Source organism: Dermacentor andersoni, chromosome 1 (genome assembly GCF_023375885.2).
Source record: "Dermacentor andersoni chromosome 1, qqDerAnde1_hic_scaffold, whole genome shotgun sequence".
NCBI lineage: Eukaryota > Metazoa > Arthropoda > Arachnida > Ixodida > Ixodidae > Dermacentor > Dermacentor andersoni.
The window spans coordinates 333,503,029-333,525,642 of NC_092814.1; the positions used below are offsets into that span (position 1 = coordinate 333,503,029).

Genomic DNA, 22,614 nt, shown 5'->3' on the forward strand with positions numbered 1-22,614 from the left:
CCCATTAGCGAAACGGATGAGGAAGATTTAGAAACCACCGAGGCAGAGGAGATGGGAGAGGGTGAGGCACCCCCCCAAACCCAAAAAAGTCAGAATAGCCGCAAGGTTAGCAGCAATAGACAGGACTATGGCGAAAATCATGGAACTCATGACTAATCGAGAAGCTAGAGTGGGTCAACTAGGAAGGCCAAAAGTTAAGGCAAAGGCCAACGCAGCGGCTGCATCGGCAGTCCACGGAGGCACAAACGGTAGCCCGAGCGCAGACTCTAGAGGTTCGGGTAGTCAATCAATGGTATCATAATTGCTGCAAACGACAGCAATAAAATTAAAATATGGCAGTGGAACTGTGCGAGTTTCCGAAGGCGCAAGGCTTCCCTGCAGCAGCTCATTAGGTCGGCCAAAATTAAGCCGCACGTTATTCTCTTACAAGAAACACTAGCTAAGGAGGATATCTCTCTACGGGGTTACAGCTCCGAAACCTTGATCATTCCAGGGGGTCGAGGAATAGTGACTTCGGTTAGAAAGAGTACTTCCTATGAAACTCACGAGCTTCCCAAGTACAAGGTTGGTCTAGAAGCACAAATGATCGAACACATCCTGAAGAACAAAAAAGCAACCAATGTGTTTATAGCTAACGTTTATAGCTCTCCGGAAGATAGGAAAAGGGATTTTAAGACCTTCTTGGGCCGCATTTTCAATAAGGCAGATACAGCCCCACTCGTAGTGGGTGGGGACTTCAACGCTCCCCACAAAGAATGGGGCTGTGGTCAGCAGAGCGTCAAGGGTACTAATTTAGCGACCTCGGCCAGTGAGTTAAAATTTGCACTTATTACAGATGCTAACTTCCCCACGAGAACTGGTACCTCCACTACCAGAGATACAACTCCGGATCCAACATTTCTTCGGGGAATTGAAGGCTCGTGGGACAATCTGCAGGATATCTTAGGAAGTGATCATTACATAATTGAGGTCATCGTACAGACGCAACCACCACCGCTAAGGAAATATGAGTGCATGGACTGGGATCTCTTTCGTAAGTTGCGTAAGGAAACCAGCATAGATGGCGAATCTGATGAGGAGCTTTTAGGTCAACTATAGGCAACGATTAAGAAAGTTACTAAAGCAGTCTCAACAAAAATCGAAGTCTCAAAAATGGACTCCAAGCTAGCTCACATGCTGGAGGCGAAGAATTCCCTTCTAACCAGATGGAAGAATCACCGACTTAATAGAAGACTTAAAGCCAAGATTCCCCAAGTCAATCGTGATATTGAAACATACTCGGCTCAACTCTCACTTCAACAATGGGACGAACCTTGCTCAGAAACAGACGGCAGATTGCGCAGAGGAGGTAAATGGAATCTATTGAAGAGCATCCTTCATGACAAGCTCTCCAGAGGTACTACAAACCTGGCCATAAACAGACTCGTCAATAAGCAGGTAACTATAGGGCGAACAGCAAGAAAGGTCGCAAACGACCTCGCACACATGTACCTGCCCTTTAAAAATGAATATGAGAATGAAGAAGAAATAAGCGAACTTTACTCCGGAATATCGCAACCGGACTTGGACAGTGACTTCACTGCAGCTGAGATAAGGCGCGTACTCTTTAATTTAAATGGCAGGTCTGCCCCGGGTCCGGATGGCATCACAAATAATCTTTTGCGAAACCTGGACGATGATGCTATAGACATAATCAGGGACAAAATTAACAGTCACTGGAGATCCGGCATGGTCCCACAGGAATGGAGGGAGGCCAAGGTGATGTTTATACCGAAACCCGGCAAACCACTAATAAAGGAGAACCTCAGGCGCATATCACTTACATCCTGTATTGGCAAGGTAGCCGAACATGCTATTCATAACAGCATAGTAGAACATATACAAAACCAGGAGCTTTTCGGGCAGAATCTCATAGGTTTGCGGAAGGCATTATCCACACAGGACGCCATGCTCATGATCAAACGGGCTATTATTGACGACCCTAGCAGAGATGTAAAGGGCTTCCTGGGTCTGGATCTTATCAAAGCATTTGATACGGTGGCACATAAACTTACCCTACATGAAATCTCAGCCTCGAAACTGGGAAGAATTTTTTACAATTATGTGAAGTCCTTTCTAGCTAATCGGACAGCTCGGGTCAAACACGGGATAGTCACAGGCGGTCCAGGTTTAGGCAACAGCGGCACACCACAAGGTTCGGTATTGTCCCCACTCCTCTTTAACATTGCCATGCACAGGCTCCCGGAGGAATTGTTCGAAATCCCGAGCTTGGGGCACGTCATGTACGCTGACTATATCACAGTGTGTGTCCCCAGGGGGTCACTCGCAGCACTAGAGCAGATACTACAGGCATCCATAGACACCACAGAATCCTTCCTTAAGGGAACCGGACTCAGGCTATCGCCTAGTTAATCTGAGCTGCTGCTCTTTAGACAGGGGAGACAGGGTGTTAGGAACTTGCGCCTTTAGAAAGTGTGTCAATTAAAATCACTTGACAACACAGGACGGGTCATACCCAGAGCAGACAAAACTAAAATTCTGGGTCTTCTCATTGACGCAAGGAGCTGTATTGCTACGGCTCTAAACCGTCTCACAGGGCAGGCCAACAGTACTTTAAGGCCCCTGGGCAGGGTCTCAAAACAAAATGCAGGCCTCAAGAAGGACAATCTCATCAGAGCATATCAGACATTCTTCATCATTCATGTCACGTATATTGCATCATGCCTGAACTGGGCGAAAGGAGAGAAGGCTAAGCTAAACACACTTATGCGCTCCGGACACAAAAGGGCTATGGGACTCCCGAACGGAACGAGTACCGAACTCCTCAACAAGTTAGGACCTCATAACACTATAGATGAGCTAATTGAGGCGCATTCAATGCCACCAATTGGAAGACTCTGCAACACTAAGCCAGGGTGCAAAATTCTAGATGAAGTCGAAATATTGCCTCGAGAATGAGACGTCTCTAAGTTCAATATACCCAAAGAGGGGAGACACAATTACTTGTGGACCCCATACCTAGACATATTCATCCTGTCCACAACGAGGGCAGAAGGGACGCCAGGGTCAAATGCATTCAGGGTAAACTGCACCAACAACAAAGCTCAGCTTTTTTTGTCGATGCGACTAGTTAAGCACCGCGAAGTCAATATTTTTTTTATTTCAGTTTGATCGCCAATAACTCCACTTCTGGCGAACGCGTTGAAGTAATTTTTGCGGCAAAGTATTTTTAAAATAGCCTATTTTAACTTAAAATGGCTTCCTCAACTTCGTCAAAGAGTGGTCCAGGGCCACTTTAGAAACTAGGCTGTTTTGCACGCTTCTGAAGTGAAAGGAGTTTCTTTAAACTTTATTTTGTTGTTCTTCCACAAACTAGTACACCATAATTTAGCGTCGATGAAACCAGAGCATTGTACAAACTATTAATTGCCGAAAGAGAAAACATAAAGCAATGTGGACGCATGAGACCAATTACTTCGTTATCGGAGAAAATTATTGGAGATAATTATGTCAAGTGTCTTAAAACTTTCCACAACTATTTCCAAATCACTTCGCGCCAGTCGTGGGAGTTGGCACAATTTGTTTCATGGGTGAAATAAAACGGCCTTAGTATTACTAAAGTTTAGCTTTGATCCATTCTTTGTTACCCACAAGTGAATGCGATGAAGTGTTTCATTTGTGCCACTAGATAGGCACGCAACATCCGAACCGGCAACAACTAGGCTATTATCGTTAGCGTATATTTGTGCTTGGCCGCATTATGTTAATAATATCGTTGATGTAAAGAGAACTAAAAGAAAATAAATCAGAATTGCTTGCATGTAAAAGATCTAAATAAGCGGGCTTAATTGATGAAGACTGACCATTAACCATGACAATCTGCCACCGATGCTGTAGTCACGACAAAATAAGCGACGGAGTTTTCCTTGGAATGCCATTGTGCTACATTTTTTTAAAAACTGTGGTATATTTAATATGCTGGAATGCTTTTCTGAAATTAAGACAGATGCCAAGGAGCAAGCTCTGACTTTAAAACATTTAAAATATGAATTCTTTTTGCGTCAGCAGTGCGAACTTAGTAGATTTATTTTTCTGAAGCCATGCTGCGAGTCAATTAGCATTTTCTAGTGATCAGTAATTGCAATTAAACGCGTTCAAATTTGTTCAAAGCCTTTTGAAAAGACTGTAAGAACCGAGATTGAGTGGCAGTACGCAAGATCATTCTTATCACCTTTCTCGTAAGCTGCTGTAATTTTTGGGTATTGAATTTACGAGCAAATGTCGCAAATAAAAGGCAAGGAAAAATTATATGCTTTAAGCAATGCGCGATCAAGTCAATAACAAATGTAACCGGATTTTTCTACAGATCCATCATATCTGTCACTGTGTTGTTACTTAAGTTAGTGTACGTTGTAACACCTTCCGATTCCGATAGTGGCCGTGGAAGCTTTGTATGTTACCAGCGCTGCAGCATGTAAGACAGGCTGTCGCCTCCAGACAGTAATTAGATGTTAAGGAACAAATGAATCCTTAAATGCATTTGCTAGTTCATCCCCCGAAATTGCCACGTTCTCTTTCATTATCGTTGTAATGGGCTCAGTACTTTGGCAGATATCCTACTTAGCTTGTAGCACATGACCACAAAGCGTTGGCTGGAATAAGTTAAGTGGTTATAATGCAATTTGTTATTAGCAGCACAAAGTTTTTTTGTTACAAGTTTCTATATATTTTTTAAGCACTAAGCGCATCTAGACATCGAGTTTCAATGAACGTTTTGTCAAATGAGCCCCATGAATTCAGTTAATTATCTACTGCCCTATTTATTCGCTGGTCCGCGTGCCCACTGTACTTCATTAATTTTCTTACTACGTAGAAAAATCAGAGGAGTACCTTGTATGAATCCTTTCAAACCGAGCTTCTTGGTGACGCTTCGCAGCAGAGATGAATTCATTGGGCTCCCTCCAATCATCACTTTTTTGACGCTGCTGATGTCCATCTGCTCCAGCAGTGGGTGCTGATCCAACTTCAGGATGAACGTAGGAAGCATCCCCAACATTGTAGGCTGTGCAGTAATGGAAGAAAAGAAACGTAAGATGATGATTTGCGTGCGTAATTGCTTACCATAAATTTGCGATGTATGTATCGTCGCATGTAGTAAACTATATTGGAATCAATCCGGCTAACCCATACCGCTTTTCTCAAATATATATATATATATATATCTGTGTGTGTGTGTCGGTTGCACTTCCTTATGGAGACTTCATGCTGAGAGACCGATCAGGGCCAGAATTTTCTATCAATGCCCCTTTTATCTTCCACCTTTCACCACCAGCTGATCGTATCGATAACGAGGGTGCGTGCGTGGCTCTCAGCACTAACGAAATGCAAAAAGCGCGAAAAGGCATAGCATCGGAATGGACATCACTACAGAATCGCGGTCCGCATAGTTATGCTTGTAATGTGTGCCATACGTTTGCCATCCGCGTAGCTGTCCATTTCTCGGACGGAACGCGAATCCCTATGACAGTTTTTGCTGTAGTATATGTGATGGCAGTCGAGCAGCTACTGCATTTTGGCGAGGAAACGCAGAGTGCTTTCCAGTAAGACGTCCATTCGTAGACCTCGCGTATTTTAAGACATCACGCCACTGCCTGTGCCAGTTTCCTAAACAGCGTTCTACTCACCATCGGAAAGCCTGGTCAGGTGACGCCTAAATAGCTTGGTAGGGGCAGATGTGACAATACAAATAGCGTAGTTTGCATCAGCGACAGAACCGCAGTTGGGTGCGTGAAACGTCTTGTGTGTGCTGCAGACAATGTGTATGCGCAAGGGTACAAAAATGACGTAACTCAGTGAACACGTTACATTTATTCCACAATTAGAAAGACGGCACACCTGACCTTTGCCACAGGAGGAGTCTTACGGTCTAATTTTGCAATTGTGCGCGCTTCCTATTCTAGCAGGCCCACTCTTTTTTTTTTTTTTGCGACGAGTGTGTGAGCACTAGGCTGAAAAAAAAAAAAGCCCTCTACACTCGTGCCGCCCGTGCTCGAGCTGCGGCGCTGGAGCCCGCCGCACTCTTGAATGGTTAGGGTTCCTGCGCTTGCGCTCTCTATGGAGAAGCACATGTTCCACAGCGGTCAAAGTGGGTGGGAACGTTTCTGCCTTGCCGCCCGAGTCCCTTCGCGCTGTTTCTGGACCGTACGTGTAGAACTCTGGGATGCGTAGCCGAGCAAGCGTGACATATTTTCATCGAATTGCACACTTGTAAGGCCTTATGACTTATGAACTCCTTATGAACACCAGTTCGCGTTTGATAAATTACGCCTACTATGACACAGTGAGCTGTCTCAAGAGCGGTCATTCGTGATCTGATGGACAAATGCACAGCCGAGCTACGCCTCGCTGAACGCAGTGCACGAGGCTACATTTAGCTCCGGTTGCGCCATGCGTGGCGTGACAGCGGCGCGTATGATCGATTAACGACTCATTTTCTCTATACGCAATCATACTAGAGTAAGGCGAGTGGGTGCTGAAGTTGCAACTAGATAGGCGATTATAGACCAATGTGTTTTCGTTACTGGCGGTTAGAGCAAACGACCTTCTCATGACATTTTTCTTAAGAGGAAGCTTTAGCTCGGGCCCAACCCCGACGCGGCCTGTTCGAATACATGTAAAACGCAAAAATGCTTTTCTGAGATAACCCCTGGACCGATTTTAATGAAATTTGTTGCATTTGAGAGAGAAAGGGAAATTCTAGTGACTATTGAAAGAGGAATTTCAATTTAGGGCCTGAATTTTGTGAAAGCAATTTTCAAAAATTCGCAAGTCGGAAAAAAATAGAATCAGGAAGTTCACAAGTTATTAGTTCTGCATAAAAAATAGATATCGCGGTTCAGTAAATGGCATCCCTTAGATCATTGAAAGCGGACAAATTCGGTTTGTCAACTTGCATATTATGTGAATTACTTACGTTGTATACAAGGGCCCTGCAAGCGCTATATTTACATAGTACTAAGTTTTTTGAAATTTATTTGTAACATATCTATTTTGTCCACTTTAGATGTACTATTATATGCAATTCACGGAATTGTGGTATCATTTTTCATTGCTGAGTTACAGAGTTATAAACTTGATAGTTTCGGTTTTTGAAAACTTGCGATCTTTGCCAATTTTTAGTAAAAAATTGACGACCTAAATCAAAAATTCGAAAGCAACCGTCTCTAGATTTTAAGTTTTTGTTTTAAATCCAACAAACCTCGTCAAATGTGGTCCAGTGGTTGCCTAGAAAAACGAGTTCTCCTTTTACATGTATTTAGATAGGAGCACCCGAGCTAAAGCTTTCGTGTCAAAAAAAAAAAAAGGAAAGTTTTTCTGGAAGCAAATGCTTTCTGCAGGCTTAATAGAATTTCATACGCCAAGCAAAATGATTAAACAAATAAAAATGCAGTGACCATTTAACGATAAATCCCAGATGAATGCGTTAGGGTTACGCCGCACCTCTTCGAGGTCCTGGATCCATGATTTAAGCCGCGTTTATCTGATTGCAAAGTTCTGTTTAAGAGGTCAATGATCAGATGTCCTAGTTCACCGTCTGTTGCACTAGATATATCTCAACCACGCGGCCGGCTTTTCACAATTCATACACGCACATTTTTTTAACCCTTTGACATTCCTAACTAGACCGCATTACAGAAGCTTTATTTTGCGCATGTGCATGGAAATGAGATATATGAGTCATATGTCTCTTGGAAGTTTAGCAAACAGGCGATATTTTGGATGACTTGCCTCTGCATATGTTTGCTGGAATGTAATTTCGCAAGTTAATACATCTCATTCAATTGAGACCACGCTGGTACTACGGCAATTCAAAAGCGTTTCAAAGAAACAAACCAACAAGCAAATGTGACTGTTCCGCCGATCTGAGTTGAGCAGTGGAAGCAATCACTAGGGGCTGAATTCACAGTTTTTCAGCCCGTATTCCCAAAAATCCCTTTCGCTTGAATTGTTCGTAAAGTTATTAGACAATTCTGACGCTGGACATACGTATAATGGAATACAGCTGGAAGGTTCGTAGAAAAAAGCTATCGATCTAAAGAGAATCGCACACGGCTGGGAACTTCACGGTGAAATGTTAACAGCAAACACCACACGGACTTGTCAGCGCAGAATATTAAAGGGACACTGAACGAGATTATTCATGAGAAGCCTTGTTGATAAATTATATTTCTGGAATGTGAGAAAAATCTCCCTTTCTGTAAGCGGAGTCCTGGTCTCCCGTAGATGCAGCAAAGAACGAAATACGGATGGTGAACTACCTTGAAGGTGCCGTATTAGCTCCTCGTGACGTCACGGTTTCTGATTAGCGCCTCCTCGGTAATAAAGTCAGAATTTTCTCTCACGAGACAACGACAACGTCGACTTCTCCGGAGCTTCCTGCACTTCGCAGAGCACTTTGCATAATTCATGAAGATCTACCACGACGATGGAGCATATTTACCTATTCCACTACAGCACTGCAATGTCTGCTATCGGCTCTACGTCGTGGACAACATTGTGCAGGAAATAAGGCCGCTATATCAATAACTAGCAGACAATGGACATGACACCACTTTTCAGTGGCTCCTAGGCCACTGCGGTATCATGGGCAACGAACATGCCGACGAAGCCGCTAGGAAGGCTCACAAAGATGCCGTGAAGGAACCCACTCCGCTATCAAGAAGCGATGCAGCAACAAATGTTCGCATATTCGCGCGTGATATTACATGATCCATGTGGAACATGCCAGGTTTCCGGCACACTCGTCTGCACAGCCTGGACCCACTACGCATTCCATCTGGACCATCCCGAATCGAGACAACTGTTCTCTGCCGACTGTGGCTTGGAGTATCGATCATTTACTAATGCATTTGCGTGCCACATCGGCATGGTTAACAATGCACTCTGTGATAGTTGTGGCCGCGAGGGAACAATGAAACATATCCTCTGTTATAGTGCTCGGTAAACCTCCCCGACACAGTCACTCATGACGGCGTTGGCACGCCTCGACGACGGGCTGCTTTCTGTGCAGACGATCTTGAAGTGCCGGCTGATGCGGTCTTCACACCAGAAGGCAACGAAGGCGCTACTGAAGTTCCACCGATGAAGCGACCTATTTGAACCACAGTGACACTGCCGCGTTCCTTTGTGTGTGGTAGTGCGCTCCTTTTTTATCTCTTTTCCTTTCTATGTGCGTGCATTTTTTTCACCTTTCTGTCTTCCCTTATCCCTTCCCCAGTGCAGGGTAGCAAACTGTATATGTACCGGTTAACCTCCGTGCCTATCGCAGCTCATTTATTTTTCCCTCTGTTATCGAGAACCAAAACCCTAATTGAATTTTAGAGGAAGCAGACTAAACCTTGCGAAGTATGGGGACAACTTTTCTGAATAGGAATGACCAAGACATGCGAAAATACTATATTCCATGACGTCACGCTAACTTACAGGCGCTACGTATGGTGTGCGAAATTCGAAAAAGGTAAACTCTGGGCTTTGTTTTTTCAATGAATAGCCGGAATTTTCCCACAAAACAAATAAAACTAGAGTTTTGAGTGAACACTTCACGAGTGTAATTGTTTCAAGCTGCTCTTTAGTGTCTCTTTGAACGGACCCTGCAACACATTATTTTTGCTCTAGACCTGTTCTTAGCGGTGAATAATGTAAGGGCAAAATAAATCACGGTAATAAATGCGCATTGTTGTAAGTTACCGGGCGCAGAGACTTCAATACAGAAGCAAAATGAGAGTTTGTCTCAACTCGAATTATCCTGACTATAGATCCACAAGGGTTAACGTTCGGCCTTGGCATGGCATTGTAAGATGTAGCGGGTGCTAGTATTAGGTCCTTCCATTTCGTCCCCGTCGTTTCTGGCGCTTAATACACGTTCTGATATCTGGATCCACGATTCATTCTCGAACGTAAATAATATTGCGGCGCCCAGTGGCAGCACAGTATCAGCGTTATGTAGGAAAGACGAGACTGAATGGAAAAAGACTGGACTGTTCATGGCACCACTTCCGCAATTGAAATGGCTCTAAACTCTATCTTCCTTATATTTTGCACCGTCCATATGATGCCGCACGAACACAAGTAGCGCATTAAATAAGCACATAATGATAATATTGGGCCAAAGTGACGTCTTATATGCCCGAAAACGCCGAATCGTGGCATTCTTATTGCCGCTACCCAAGAATTGCTTTGTCGGGCGCGTTCCAAGGCTCCTTCGAAGAAGTGTTCTGCCTAGTTTTCACCTCCTCGTGTTTCAGTTTATTGGAACGATATACAAACCTAATATACCAAACTCCCACAGTTATCTTTAGCTGTCGCATTTGCGTTTTCTCCGTGTTCCATTTTTTTTACAGCGAAGCAGTATACCTCTACCGTCCAAGGAAATTTTCCTGTCGTTGTGGTAAGCAAAGAAACTCCCCATACGTGGGCTGATCCCAGAGATAGTGCATTGCCCGGGTCGCCCCACGGCGGAGGTGAAGCAGGCGTTAAGCTGTCCCGGACATTGGACTAGCACGTAAAAAAGGACACGGACAGGAACATGAAAAAAGACATACGGAACGCCTCCCCTAGTTGATGTCTAATCAACTGACTTTATTGAAAGAAGGACACAAATATATATGCAAAAAGACGCGTACTAGAAGATCAAACCCTGAAGCGCATGCGCGATGGCACCTTATCGTGCAAGAATTTTATTTCTTTTGCCGTGAAAGATGCGTTAGGTTCTGACGGCGGCCTGTCTTTTTCGATGAATAAGGAAGGCCTCGAGTATTTCACGCTCTCTCTTATCTATGCTAGAAGTAATCACTTGAGTCTTGTCAAAGAGCGCCAAGCATTCATTCTCACAGCGCTTGCAATGTGCCGCCAAGTGCCCAGACCCCTATGGTGCCTCGACAAGCAGCTTGTGCTCCATTAGCCGAACGTTGATACACCGGCCAGTTTGGCCGATGTAGCAACTTCTGCATGAAAGCAGAATTCTGTAAACCACATTTCTACTGCACTCCACATAAGGCAGTTCATGTTTAATTGCGCAGAGTGGTTTTCTGCAAGTGGCGCCACTGACAACTTTGCAAAGTTCCCCGAGTTTATCCGGTGCAGTGAGCACAACTCGGACATTGCCTTTCTCCGCTACCTTTTTAAGCCGGTTCACAGATTTAAGGTGGTTCACAGCACAGATCAGAGAGAGCATGAAATACTCGAGGCCTTCCTTATTCATCGGGAAAAACAGCCTCGCGTCAGCAAACCTAATGTATCTTTGACGGCAAGAGAAATAATATTCTTGCACAATAAGGTGCAATTGCGCATGCTCTTCAGCGTTTGATCATGTAGCACGCGTCTTTTTGCATATATATTGTGTCTTCCTGAGAATAAAGCCACTTGATGGCTAGCGTTCCGCGTGTCTTTTTTCATGTTCCTCTCCGCGTCCTTTTTTACGCGCTAGTGCAATGTCCCCTTATACGAATAACCACCAACTAGCCCAGCTTTCTAGTGCAATACCGGCCCGACTCGCGGCAGAGGTGAAGCAGGCATTAAGAGCTCCCCATACATGGGCCAATACTGAAAATTTTGCAATACAGGCTGGACCCGCAACGGAGGGGAAGCAAGCGTTAAACACTCCCCATACGTGGGCCGATCCCGAAGTTTGTGCAACATCGGCCCGACCCGCAGCGGAGGTGAAGCATGCGTTAAGCACTACCCATACGTGGGCCGATCCCAAGGATAGTGCAATGTCGAACCGACCCGTGGCCTAGGTGACGCGGACATTAAGCATTCCCCATGCATGGGCTGATCCCGAGGATAGTGCATAGCCGGGCGGACCCGCGGCGTAGGTGAAGCAGGCATTAAGCACTCCCCATACGTGGGCCGCTCCCCAAGATAGTGCAATACCAGCCGGACCCGCGGCGGAGCGGAAGCAGGCATTAAGCACTGCCCATACGTGGGCCGCTCCCGTAGATAGTGCAATACCGGCCGGACCCGCGGCGGAGCGGAAGCAGGCATTAAGCACTCCCTATACGTGGGCCAACACCGAGGTTAGTGCAATGCCGGGCCGATCCGCCGTGGAGTTGAAGCAGGCGTTAAGCACTCCCCATACGTGGGCCAATACGGAAGATAGTGCAATACCAGCAGGACCCGCGGCGGAGGTGAAGCAGGCGTTAAGCACTCCCCATACGTGGACCGATCCCGAAGATAGTGCAATGCCGTGCCGACCCACGGCGGAGGTGAAGAAGGCGTTAAGCACTTCCCATACGTGGGCCGATCCCGAAGATAGTGCAATATGCGTAGCCGACCGGTGGCGAAAGTGCAGTTCGACATTAAGGGCCCCACATACACAGCTTCGCTGGTCATCCCTCTTTACAGAGTGGAAGGGCAGTGAGATTTTTTTTCATTCTATGCTATATATGTTTACGGTGCTCTGCGATCACAAACATTCAGTGTCGTCTCACACACTGAATGTCAAATGCCACGCTGCGCAGCAGCATACTGCGGGGACAGTAAGTACATGATGAAAACAAAATAAACATCATGCGATCCATCTCATATTATATGCACGATCCGGTCGATTATTAACATGTGGCCTTGTAACAGTTCACTAGCGAGAACTTTCCTCCCCGATGCCAACCCTAACTCGCCCTAGAGGAGTAGCTGATAAACTGGGTTGCCATGGATGCACATATACAACCTCTGCGCAATGCAATGCTTTCTCCTCCTGCCCAAGCATGGGTCAATATTTCGTTGAGCTGTTGGGCTTACAGAGTTCCTTTTCTTTTGTCTAAAATGGTCAAAAACGATCGATAGATGCCGGCAAGATATCACGCGATATCTACCCTGTATTTTTCGATGGCGGGCAAGATGACATCGAAGTCCCATGTGTGAACGAGAACCACTTCGCAGCCAAGTCCCAGGTAGCAAAAAGCTGACCAGAATCCACCGACATGCATGATCGGCGGTATGGCGAGGTAAATGTCGCCTTTTTCAAGCACCGGAGGGTCGTTCATGTACCTGCAATGAGCAAATTCAAGTGGGAGCTCAGGCTATGTCATTTATTAACAGGCTGTGCAGACGTTTTCGACGTTTTCGACGCGTTATACACTGCGAGATACGTAATGGTCAGCCGCGTGGACGTACTGCTCCCAACCGGTAACGCTTTTGTGCTATACGCCAAGGAAAACTACCTGTGCCTTGGTCAGACCTGTGCTTTAGACGCGGCTGTACTTCACGAGCCGCTGCTCGGCTATTCTGTGCTCTTGTTTTCATTAAAGCAAAGAGTGTCAGACGTAATAATGGGAATGCTGATCCAACTGCCAGTCAAACAATGCGGCCGTGCTCGGCTACGGCGTATAACACAAGGGCTATATGTAGAAGGTTAAACGGAGAGAGACAGACGGCATTTTTTAGCCATAGCCGGATGTTTACCCTGCTACTCTATGCGCTTAGGGTCAAAGGAAAAATAATAATAGAAAGAGGCAGACACAAACGCACAGACACATTATAAGCGAATAAAAATTAAATGTAAAATACAAACGGCTACATAAACACGCTTTTGTGAAAGAAGGAGCAATAAGCAAAATAAGAAAAAAAAGTTTCAATAAAAGAGGTATACGCGAACGGAATAAGATGCCCGCCACTTCCACCAGGCAGGCGCCACGTAAATAATTCACAAAAGTTGAAGCACAACTTCGAGGAAATTAGGCACTTTAAAGCATGCGTCGCAGTTGAGGCTTAAAGAAGATATATTTAGCTGGTGGGATCAGGTAGACCAGTTGGAAGCACATGCCTCCTAATTCTCCATTTCACTTGTATAGGGGCGAAGGTGCTATGAGTGATAAAAATACTTGGAAAAAGAAACGCTGGTGGCCATGAAAGACGCAATGTTAAAACGAATCAAACAATGCAAGATGCCAAGTGACACTTAAGCACGAAATTTCAAACACACGCGCACTGTCAGTATCTAGAGGCTCTAGGGTCGCACGAAACACACAAACATCTAGGAAGCACATGAAGCCCTCTTGGCAATGTCCGGAAAGTGCCACGGACAAACCCTAAAAAGAGTGCGTGATTCGCTATTACTCCAAGTTTGATGCAGAGTTTCCGCCTCTGCTGCGCATGAAGCGGACAAGTTAACAGCGCATCTGAGATGTCCTCATCTGCTCCGACAGAAGCACAAGAGGGTAATATAGAGCGCCGTTTTATGCAGGCAGTCGGTGGTGAAGGCCATGCCTAGCAGAAGTTGATGAAATGAACTTTCCGTGTCTCGTTATGAGTTAACTGAACCTCCGAATTTTGGTTCAGGGCCCTGAGCGTGCAGAAAACATCTTTTGGCCGCATCATCGAACCATGTCAGCCATTCCATGGAAAGGTTCCTCGCCGCGATATGTGTTAGGTGGTTGAGGAGTAGAAGAATAAACACACATGTCGTCGTGTTCTTGGGCCAGTCTCAGCATTTTGGTGTGCGTGGTCGTTCACCGGATTATTCATTGGGCCGGGAACTTTCTCAACACCATGTCCAAGAGTTGCTGCACCGTGCGCATATTTAGCGATGGAAAGCGGGATGTGTGCACAGCGCAGCATCTCGCGCACATATTGCGCTTTGCGCGTGTGCCGTGCACCGCATTATCCGGATACATGCGCGCGTGTAACTGAGCGCATCTCTACATGAGTGAATGACCCATCAGTCACAGCACACAAGGTGGTGGAGAGAAAAAAAAACGTAGGAATTGTTGTCTTCCTTACCAGTTAGCTACCACATGGCTTATGAGGTTCCCGTGAGTCAGAACCACACCTTTCGGCAATGCCGTAGAGCCACTGGAGAACAGTATCGCCAACACCGTGCCTGCGCTCATGTTCAAGTTGGTCTCGTGGTCCCCAAGAGGAGTTTGCTTTAGTTCCGATAGATTACGTGCCCCTTCGCAGGCTCCACTGGTGAGAAAGAACATCTGCAAAAGCGTGGCAACCATAGGGACTAATTATGCGTGTATTGCGGCTGCAACAACTAATGCGATCAAGCTCCTTCTTAACAAAATTAATTGTATTGACCGGTTTAAGTTGTCGTGCTGCGTTCGAAAACTGTTTCGCTTCTAACCTCAATGCCACTAACTAACGGTAATTTAGCGACATATTGCGATGCCATTTGGAAGCACGCGTGACGGTATGGCCGCAACCGAGCGTACGAGGTATTTAATTGTTGGCACAGCGTTTCGTGTGAATAAAAGCAGTGGTACTAATTGCTTCCAGGTATGGGCGTTCCAATAGCCGAATTGTAGAATCGAACAGAATATGAATACTCGGGGAAAAACGCCTTTCGAATATCAAATCGAATATAGAATATTTTATATCATTAAATACTGTTAGATGAAACGTTCGACAATCTGGTGCACGATGACAGTATCAATATAAAAAAGGAACAACACATTCCATACGCATGTAGTAGAGTGTAGTGCTCGTTGAAGTAGCTGAGGACAATACTACAGCTCCGCGCATCGTTTTGAGGGAATCCATACGTGGTGAGATTGTCCCAATAATAACTAATCGAGGCAGCGAATTTGCAGGCTGTCTAAGGCGGGACATGATTGCTCAATCGCTGGCAACTATTGCGCATAAATGACCTTCTCCATGTGTCCGCTAACGAATTGGATCGTCCGCGCAGCAACCCCGGCTCTGCACCAGTATCATTCCGGCGAGTCTCCATTTGCCAATGTTTTGTGCCAAAGGCGCTTCAGGGCCGGAAATGTCAAAGGATAGGGTACGTTAGTGGGGCTTGCTCAAATGCTGCCGTGTATTCACGATGCTCTGGGGCGCACAGCTCCGACGCCTGTCGCGCAGAAAGCCAAAAGCGCGTCAATGGTCAAGGCTGTGATGATACATCTTCAAAGAATTGCCCACATGTGAAAAAATGAGATGAAAGTCTTGACGCAAATGGTCAGGGATGGTTCGTCGCGCAGGAAGGCTACCGTTAAGGTGCGACGTCGGCGTTCACGTAGTAGGAGATTTTCTACGAAATGCACGGCTATTGCTAAGGATTCACCGCGTGCACTGACCGTCCGCAGGCTTCCACAGACAACTAGCAATACTAGCAGCGAGGAACCTAAGCAAACAAGTCTCCAATATCTCTGCCTCATGCGAGGAGTGGCCACCGTTGCCACGGCTAGACCAACCAGCGGAGCAGCAGCATGTAGTACGCTTGCCGAATGATGCTTCGCCTTGAGACAGCAGCTAAGACACCGATAAACAAGTTGTCACCATGATAAGGACCCTTATGAACACGCTACATGTTCTACTGACTGCCATACACATTCCAGCGGCTCTAGGTGCGCTTCAAATACTGGATGGCCTGAATCCGGTACTGTCCAGTCTTGAGAAGTACCATGGCTGCTCCTCTGCATTCGTTCCTTAAAGAAGACGAGGAAGCATTTATTCTCCAATGGAATTCCAGAGGTCTTAAATTCCACATTTCAAACTTTCGTCCCTTTATTTTTAAGAACAAATTTCCAATCATCGTCATTTGTGCGCCAAATATGGACGGCGCCATGAGCTAATCAGGATATGAAGCTTCCTTGTCTGCCACCTGTAGCGTTAGCAGCAAAGTAATCGTTTACGTCAGATGCAATTTCACTTATGTTTTACAAGTGGCGCCTGATGACGACAATCACTATGTATGTTTGACTGTAATATGCAAGGATGTCGCACCCACGCTCGTTGGTGCCGACATATTACCTTTGAGCCGATTTAGCACCGCCAGACTAAGCGCAATTTTAACAGTGACATCAGGACCGTGGATTATTACCGGCGATTTAAATGCGCATCACCCGTTATGGGGAAGCCTAAAGATGGATTGCTGAGGAGGACGTGTACTATCCTTCGCGTCGGGCCAGAAACTCTGCTGCCTAAATGATGACAGTCCCACTTTTCTACGGGGATTGACTCACAGCCGCTGCCCGGACATAACTTTTCTTTCAAGATGCCTCAGTGCCAGTGTCAAATGATTTCCAGAAACGAAGCGCACGGTAGCGATCACGTTCTAACATATGATAAATTCTAAGGCATACGGAAGTCACACTCTACCACAGTTGATCAACGCATCGACTGCCCGAAATACACGTTGCTCATGGAGAAGAATTGTCAAATGAATCAGCACTGTCTACCTGGAAACATCGAGGAGCTAATTACCGACACTGTTCAAAAAGCCACAAGAGCTTTTAGGTCAATTCTTCAATTTTCTGAATTAGAAGCAGAATTCAAGCGGCTCTGAGCTATACGGCGTCGCGCGGAACGACAGTAAAGGCGCACCAAGTCCATCTACGACTTAAGCGAGGCGAAATGCATACAGAAGAACATTCAGTGTTTGATCAACTTGCTGCAATTCTAAGATAGAACTCATTCTGCGATTCTCTTGATTCACATAAACCCCATCTCGTATATGGGGAAGGGTGCGCGGCCTTCCAATATCGCCGCAACAACGCCACCCCTTCGAGTGCCTGGCTTCCTGCCAAGGTGACCGAAAGATGGACGTAGCGTAGGACTTCTGTTTGAAGGTTGCTGGTCAAACATCCGCGTTACCCGCACATGCTCCCCATGACTTTCCAATGTCGCGGGGTTCTCGTATGGACAATCTGTTTTCCGTCGCGGAGTTGCAAGCAGCGTTGACAGCATGCAGACGTTCCTCATCGCCTGTGCCTCAAGGGGTGACATACTCAGCTCTTGGCAACCTCGGTCAAACATCCTGGCATGCTCTTATGAACATGTACAACAGCATAGAGGAGTGATTCCTGCTGCATGGAAGTACAGCCGCCTTGTGCCTCGGCTCAAACCAAATCACCCCTACACGTGACGTCTTATCGCTCCATTGCTCTGGCCATTTGTCTAGGCAAGGTGATGGAGAGGATGGTGCTGAGACGTGTAGAGTGGTGTCTAGAACATTACTAGATATACCCGTACGCTATGAAAGGCTTCCGACGTGGACGCTTTTCTATAGACAATGTGACACAGATCCACTTATGACAATATAGCTTATCGAGCCATCCCGGACGCGTTGGGCGATGTCGGTCAAGGTGGCGTTTTTTCGATGGATATTAAGCTACTTGAAGGACAGGTCATTCTTTGCGCACACATAGGAAGGTGTGTAATCACAAAACCTACCGCGGCGCACCACAAGGTGGAGACTTGAGCCTCACTCTATTTAACCTCGTGTTCGTCGACCTGGTTCATTCCCTTATGCAATCCGTTCGCGAGATCAAAACCTCTCCTGGAGTCCTTATTTATCCTGCCAAAAAAAAGAAACTGGTCAAGATAATACATGCCCTCATATTTCTTGCGGGAAAGTCATGCGGTGCGTCTGTGAGGGCGATGCTCCAACTCTATAATGCACTGTGCCTGGGTCTCTTACACCAAAACGTAGCTATACTGGGTGGGACCGGTAACACCATGCAACCTCCGTGCTCTCCAGTCTGTGCAAGCGCATATGTCGGCCTTCCCAGATGTGCATCCACGCTAGCAACACCAGCCGTCACGCATGACCGCCCTATCAATAGGCACAGTGCTCACAGAATGAAACGCGAAAGGGAGTATTTAGGAGAACCCTGCACATGTGCAAAGTACTCGAGAGTACCATATCATGTCGCTAGGAATCTTGCCACCAAAGGTGACGTGGACTCCTATCAAAGTGTACGCACCATAATTACGTAGATGTTACACAAACTGCTGCTGGTGGAAACGAAAGTATGCACATTAGTTGGCCCTAAATTGACGCGCTTCATTCCGTGAGCACTTTACATTCATGTCAACGGTTTAAGGATGCACATCATGTATTTCTTCCGACTTCCATACAATAATTTCGCCTCCCTTCGTGCCGGTCGACATCGTTCAGCGTTTAGCAAGATTAGTGCCGCTAACCATGGAATTCACCATCGGACTTCACACCTGCAGCATTACCATCTCTACCGCTGTGGTGCCTGCATCCACTCCAAGCCCTTCTCGTCATTACCGGTATCAAAACGAAAACGGGGATGTCATCTATCGCCCTTAAACAAACCATGCTTTCATTCCTGCATCAGAAGCACAGCGAACGCACCCACATTTACACGGAAGGTCCTGTCTCCTCCAAAAGTTCTGCTGGAGCAGTAGTAATGCACGCGAAATCGGTCACCCTCCCCTTCAAGACGTCTCGCATTGCATAATCGGTGGCTGCAGAACTCGCAGCTATACGTGCTGCTCTGGAGTTTGTTCGTCAGAAATCATCACAGTCATGGTCCATATTTTGTGAATCGAAGGGAGCTGTCCAGTGTCTGCTGTCCCCTTTCAAACACATCCGTAAAATTAGTGCATTGAGTGACCTAACGAGCAATTAGTCACCGCCATCCACCTACTCCACCATTACGCAATCGTCAAGGAGCGCAACATCATCTACAAGTGGATGCCAGCTCACTGCAGAATTTCGAGAAATCAAACTGCGGATGACACTGCCAGATCGGCTCATGATGGTGTCCACACTATACAAATACCCCTGTCCAGAGCAAATGCAGCCACAAGGCTTCGCTCCCTCGCACGCGAGCTTACGCAAGCTCTGTGGAACAGCAGTGAATTCACAAACGCACGGCTCCACAGATTGAATCCCTTTCTACAATTCCGGCCTCCAACGGAGTTACCACGAGCGGAAGCAACACTTCTGTGCCACCTGTGGCTAGGCGTGACATTCATGAACGCCTATTCCTTCCGCACTGGAATAGCCGACAGCCCTGCTTGCGACAACTGTGACTGCGGGGAGACGAGCGAGCACCTCCGTGACTGTACACGTTACAATGTGTCAAGAAAAGTACTCGCGACTGCGCTCGAAAAACCGGACGATCGTCCCTTAACAGAGGAAAAAGATCTAGGAGACTGGTCCAGACGGGTTTCGGCACTTACGGCCTTAAGGGCTCTGCTCAATTAATTAAGTGCGTGTGAATTGTGCGACTGGTTTTGAAAATTGTAGCGCGTGGCGTCGCGTTATTCTGCAAATTTTTCTCACTTTATCTTTTTAGTTTGTTCTTTTTTCACCTTATACTTCCTTTGTCGCTTTCTCCAGCACAGGGCAGTCAGCCGATATTTACATGAGCTAACCTTCCTGTCTTTCTTTCCCTTTTGTATCTGTCTCTTTCTCAATCTAACCTGCAATAACTGCTGTACGAATCGAGAGGGATACAATCTTTAATATTATGGAACTAGCTAGAACTGCGCGATTGACACTCTAAATTTTGCATATTAAGACATCCCTGATTTGAAGGTGTCCGATTGGGCTGAGAACGTAAAATGAGAACTGCGCGTGGAAAGAAGTGAAGAGTTTTCTTTCGTTACGTGAAATGGAGTGCGAGGCAGGTTAATCAAGTGCCCACCAACTATAATGCAGCTATTGCCTTCTTAGAGCTTCCAGGAAAGGTGGTGAATTTGGTAACTGACACGTGACTGAGCGTCAGAACAAAGTAGGATCTATATAGAATAACCTAAAATTAAATTTTGGGGTTTTGTGTGCCAGAACCACGATCTCATTATATAGCGCACAGTAGTGGGGGACTCGGAATTAGTTTTGACCATCAGGGCGATCTTTGACGTGCGTCCAGTGCACGGAACACGCGCGTTTTTGTATTTCTCCTCCATTTAAATGTGGCCGCCGCCGCCGGGATTTGATCCCGCGACGTCGTGCTGAGCAGCGCAACTCCATAGCCGCTAAGCCACCACGGCGGGTTCTGTTTTTGTTCCTGATGATATTAGTTTTCACATTGGCATGGCTTTCTTGATTGCTATATTCAGTCTGGACTGCAGCTCTCTCTCTGTGTCCTTAATGAACTTTAATTTGTTACCTAGTTTGACAACAAGAGTGCACCTGTGGCGAGCTTCTAGTTGGTAATTAGATGCTGGCTACACTAGGAGTCGCTACACTACAAGTTGACGTGGACAAAGAAAATGAAACCAAGTTCACTGATGCACGATTTTTTTCAGGGTAAATGCTGGGACCAAGTTGTAAGACTACATAAGAAGAAATGCTTCATACTACTTCACCACTGAATCACTAGAGATTTGGAGAAAAGCAATTCCGGCCTTTCGTTCGCCTTCTACATAAATAGAAGCTGCCATATTAAAGCTGGTTGCTAAAATGGATTTTTTAACGCGAAAGCGTGGTATAGTTCATTTTATTTAGTTATAGACATTTGCCGCATATAGGGGACACACGCACACGCACACACAAAAGAAGACATTGACGACGACATGGGTGGCACATCTAAGTGAATTATTTAGGTTGCACACCCGCGAATAAATGTACAAATACACGCACGCTCCCGTTAATCACAATATTTGAGGCAACCAGCGGTTGAAAAATCTCGTCTCGGATTGATATAATGGAGGCCTTGTATCATTTCCGCAGCTGGAGTCTTTCTTTCGTAGAGTGTGCTTCTAATAAGTCACGTGCGGTCCGGTTCTTGCTTCCGCCGAAAATCTTTATCTTTTCTAACCGTCATTCACACATACAGGCCTTGCAGTGTGCCGGCAAATGCGCCCCGCCATCTTTCTTGAAGTTTAGGTCGTGTTAAAGATTCTCGGCAGAAGCAAAAAGCAGAGTGCGCGTGATTTAATGGCAGCATACTCTATAGCATAAAAAGAAATTCTAGCTTCATGAGTGATACAGGGCTTCTGTTATATCAATCGGAGGCGAGATTGTTTGACCGTTGGTTATCTTACGTATCGGGATTAGCCTGTGATTATTCGTGGGTATGCACCCTAAATAATCAATTAGATGTGCCGCTGATGTGGCCGTCAATCTGTCCTCCTTTTACAGCGAAGCTCTCTACCTGACTGACCTGTATGAAAGAGCCGTATGCGTAGTCTCGTAGGGGGCAGGTATCTGGACTGGCTAACGTCCGTAAAGTGAACTAAAAAGGTGGCGGAGTGAGCGTCGAATAGAAGAGAACGAACGATAGTACGGCGGAGAAGAAAGAAAGGACACGTGATTTCAGCGCGCGCTGCACCTGCCGAGTGGGGTAGTGCACTCGGTCTGGCAGCCTTTGCTGCCGGCTGCGTCTGCTGTCGTTTTTCCTGAAAACAACAGCGTGGCAGTTGTGGCCGGAAAACACGGAGATGTGCTTTCAAGAGGATTGTGCATTCAAGAGGTAGACCACTGCAATGGTTACAACTTCAACAAAACTGGGGACAATGGTGAGACCACGCATTGAGCGCACGGTGTTAGGAACGGCCTGCAGAGGTGCCGACATGCAAAGTTTTGTCAGCGAGCTGCAGCAGCGGGGTTGGCGTTTTCTAGGAACCGACCGTCAGTCTCCAACCGAACGGCGCCACTGGGTCTACTGTGGAGACTTGCTTTGAAAGGACAAGGCGTCGTTCTGCAGCCTCTTGGCGTTACGATGTCTGCTGCGGTGACTGACTGTGTGAGGAGGACAATACGCCGAGCCAGCAACTCTTCGTCGCCGGAATGCCGAGACGAGGTCAACGAACCAGGCTTTGTAAGTGAACTTGCCACCACTGACCTGGTCTGTCGGGAGCGGGGGAGTTACCGAGGGAATGTATTTGACGGCAGCATCCCACGCGCCT

General features: G+C 46.4%; 1 protein-coding gene across 1 annotated transcript in view; it reads right to left on the bottom strand.

Moving 5' to 3' along the window:
• LOC129381270 (uncharacterized) overlaps window positions 1-22,614 on the bottom strand; it is a 116,745-nt gene that overhangs the window by 88,918 nt on the left and 5,213 nt on the right. The window contains exons 3-5 of the mRNA XM_055064000.1: window positions 14,776-14,978; window positions 12,870-13,044; window positions 4,891-5,062 (exon numbers count right to left, since the gene is read on the bottom strand). Of these exons, the coding sequence (XP_054919975.1) occupies window positions 4,891-5,062; window positions 12,870-13,044; window positions 14,776-14,978 (550 nt within the window). The remainder of the gene's footprint in view (window positions 1-4,890; window positions 5,063-12,869; window positions 13,045-14,775; window positions 14,979-22,614) is intronic.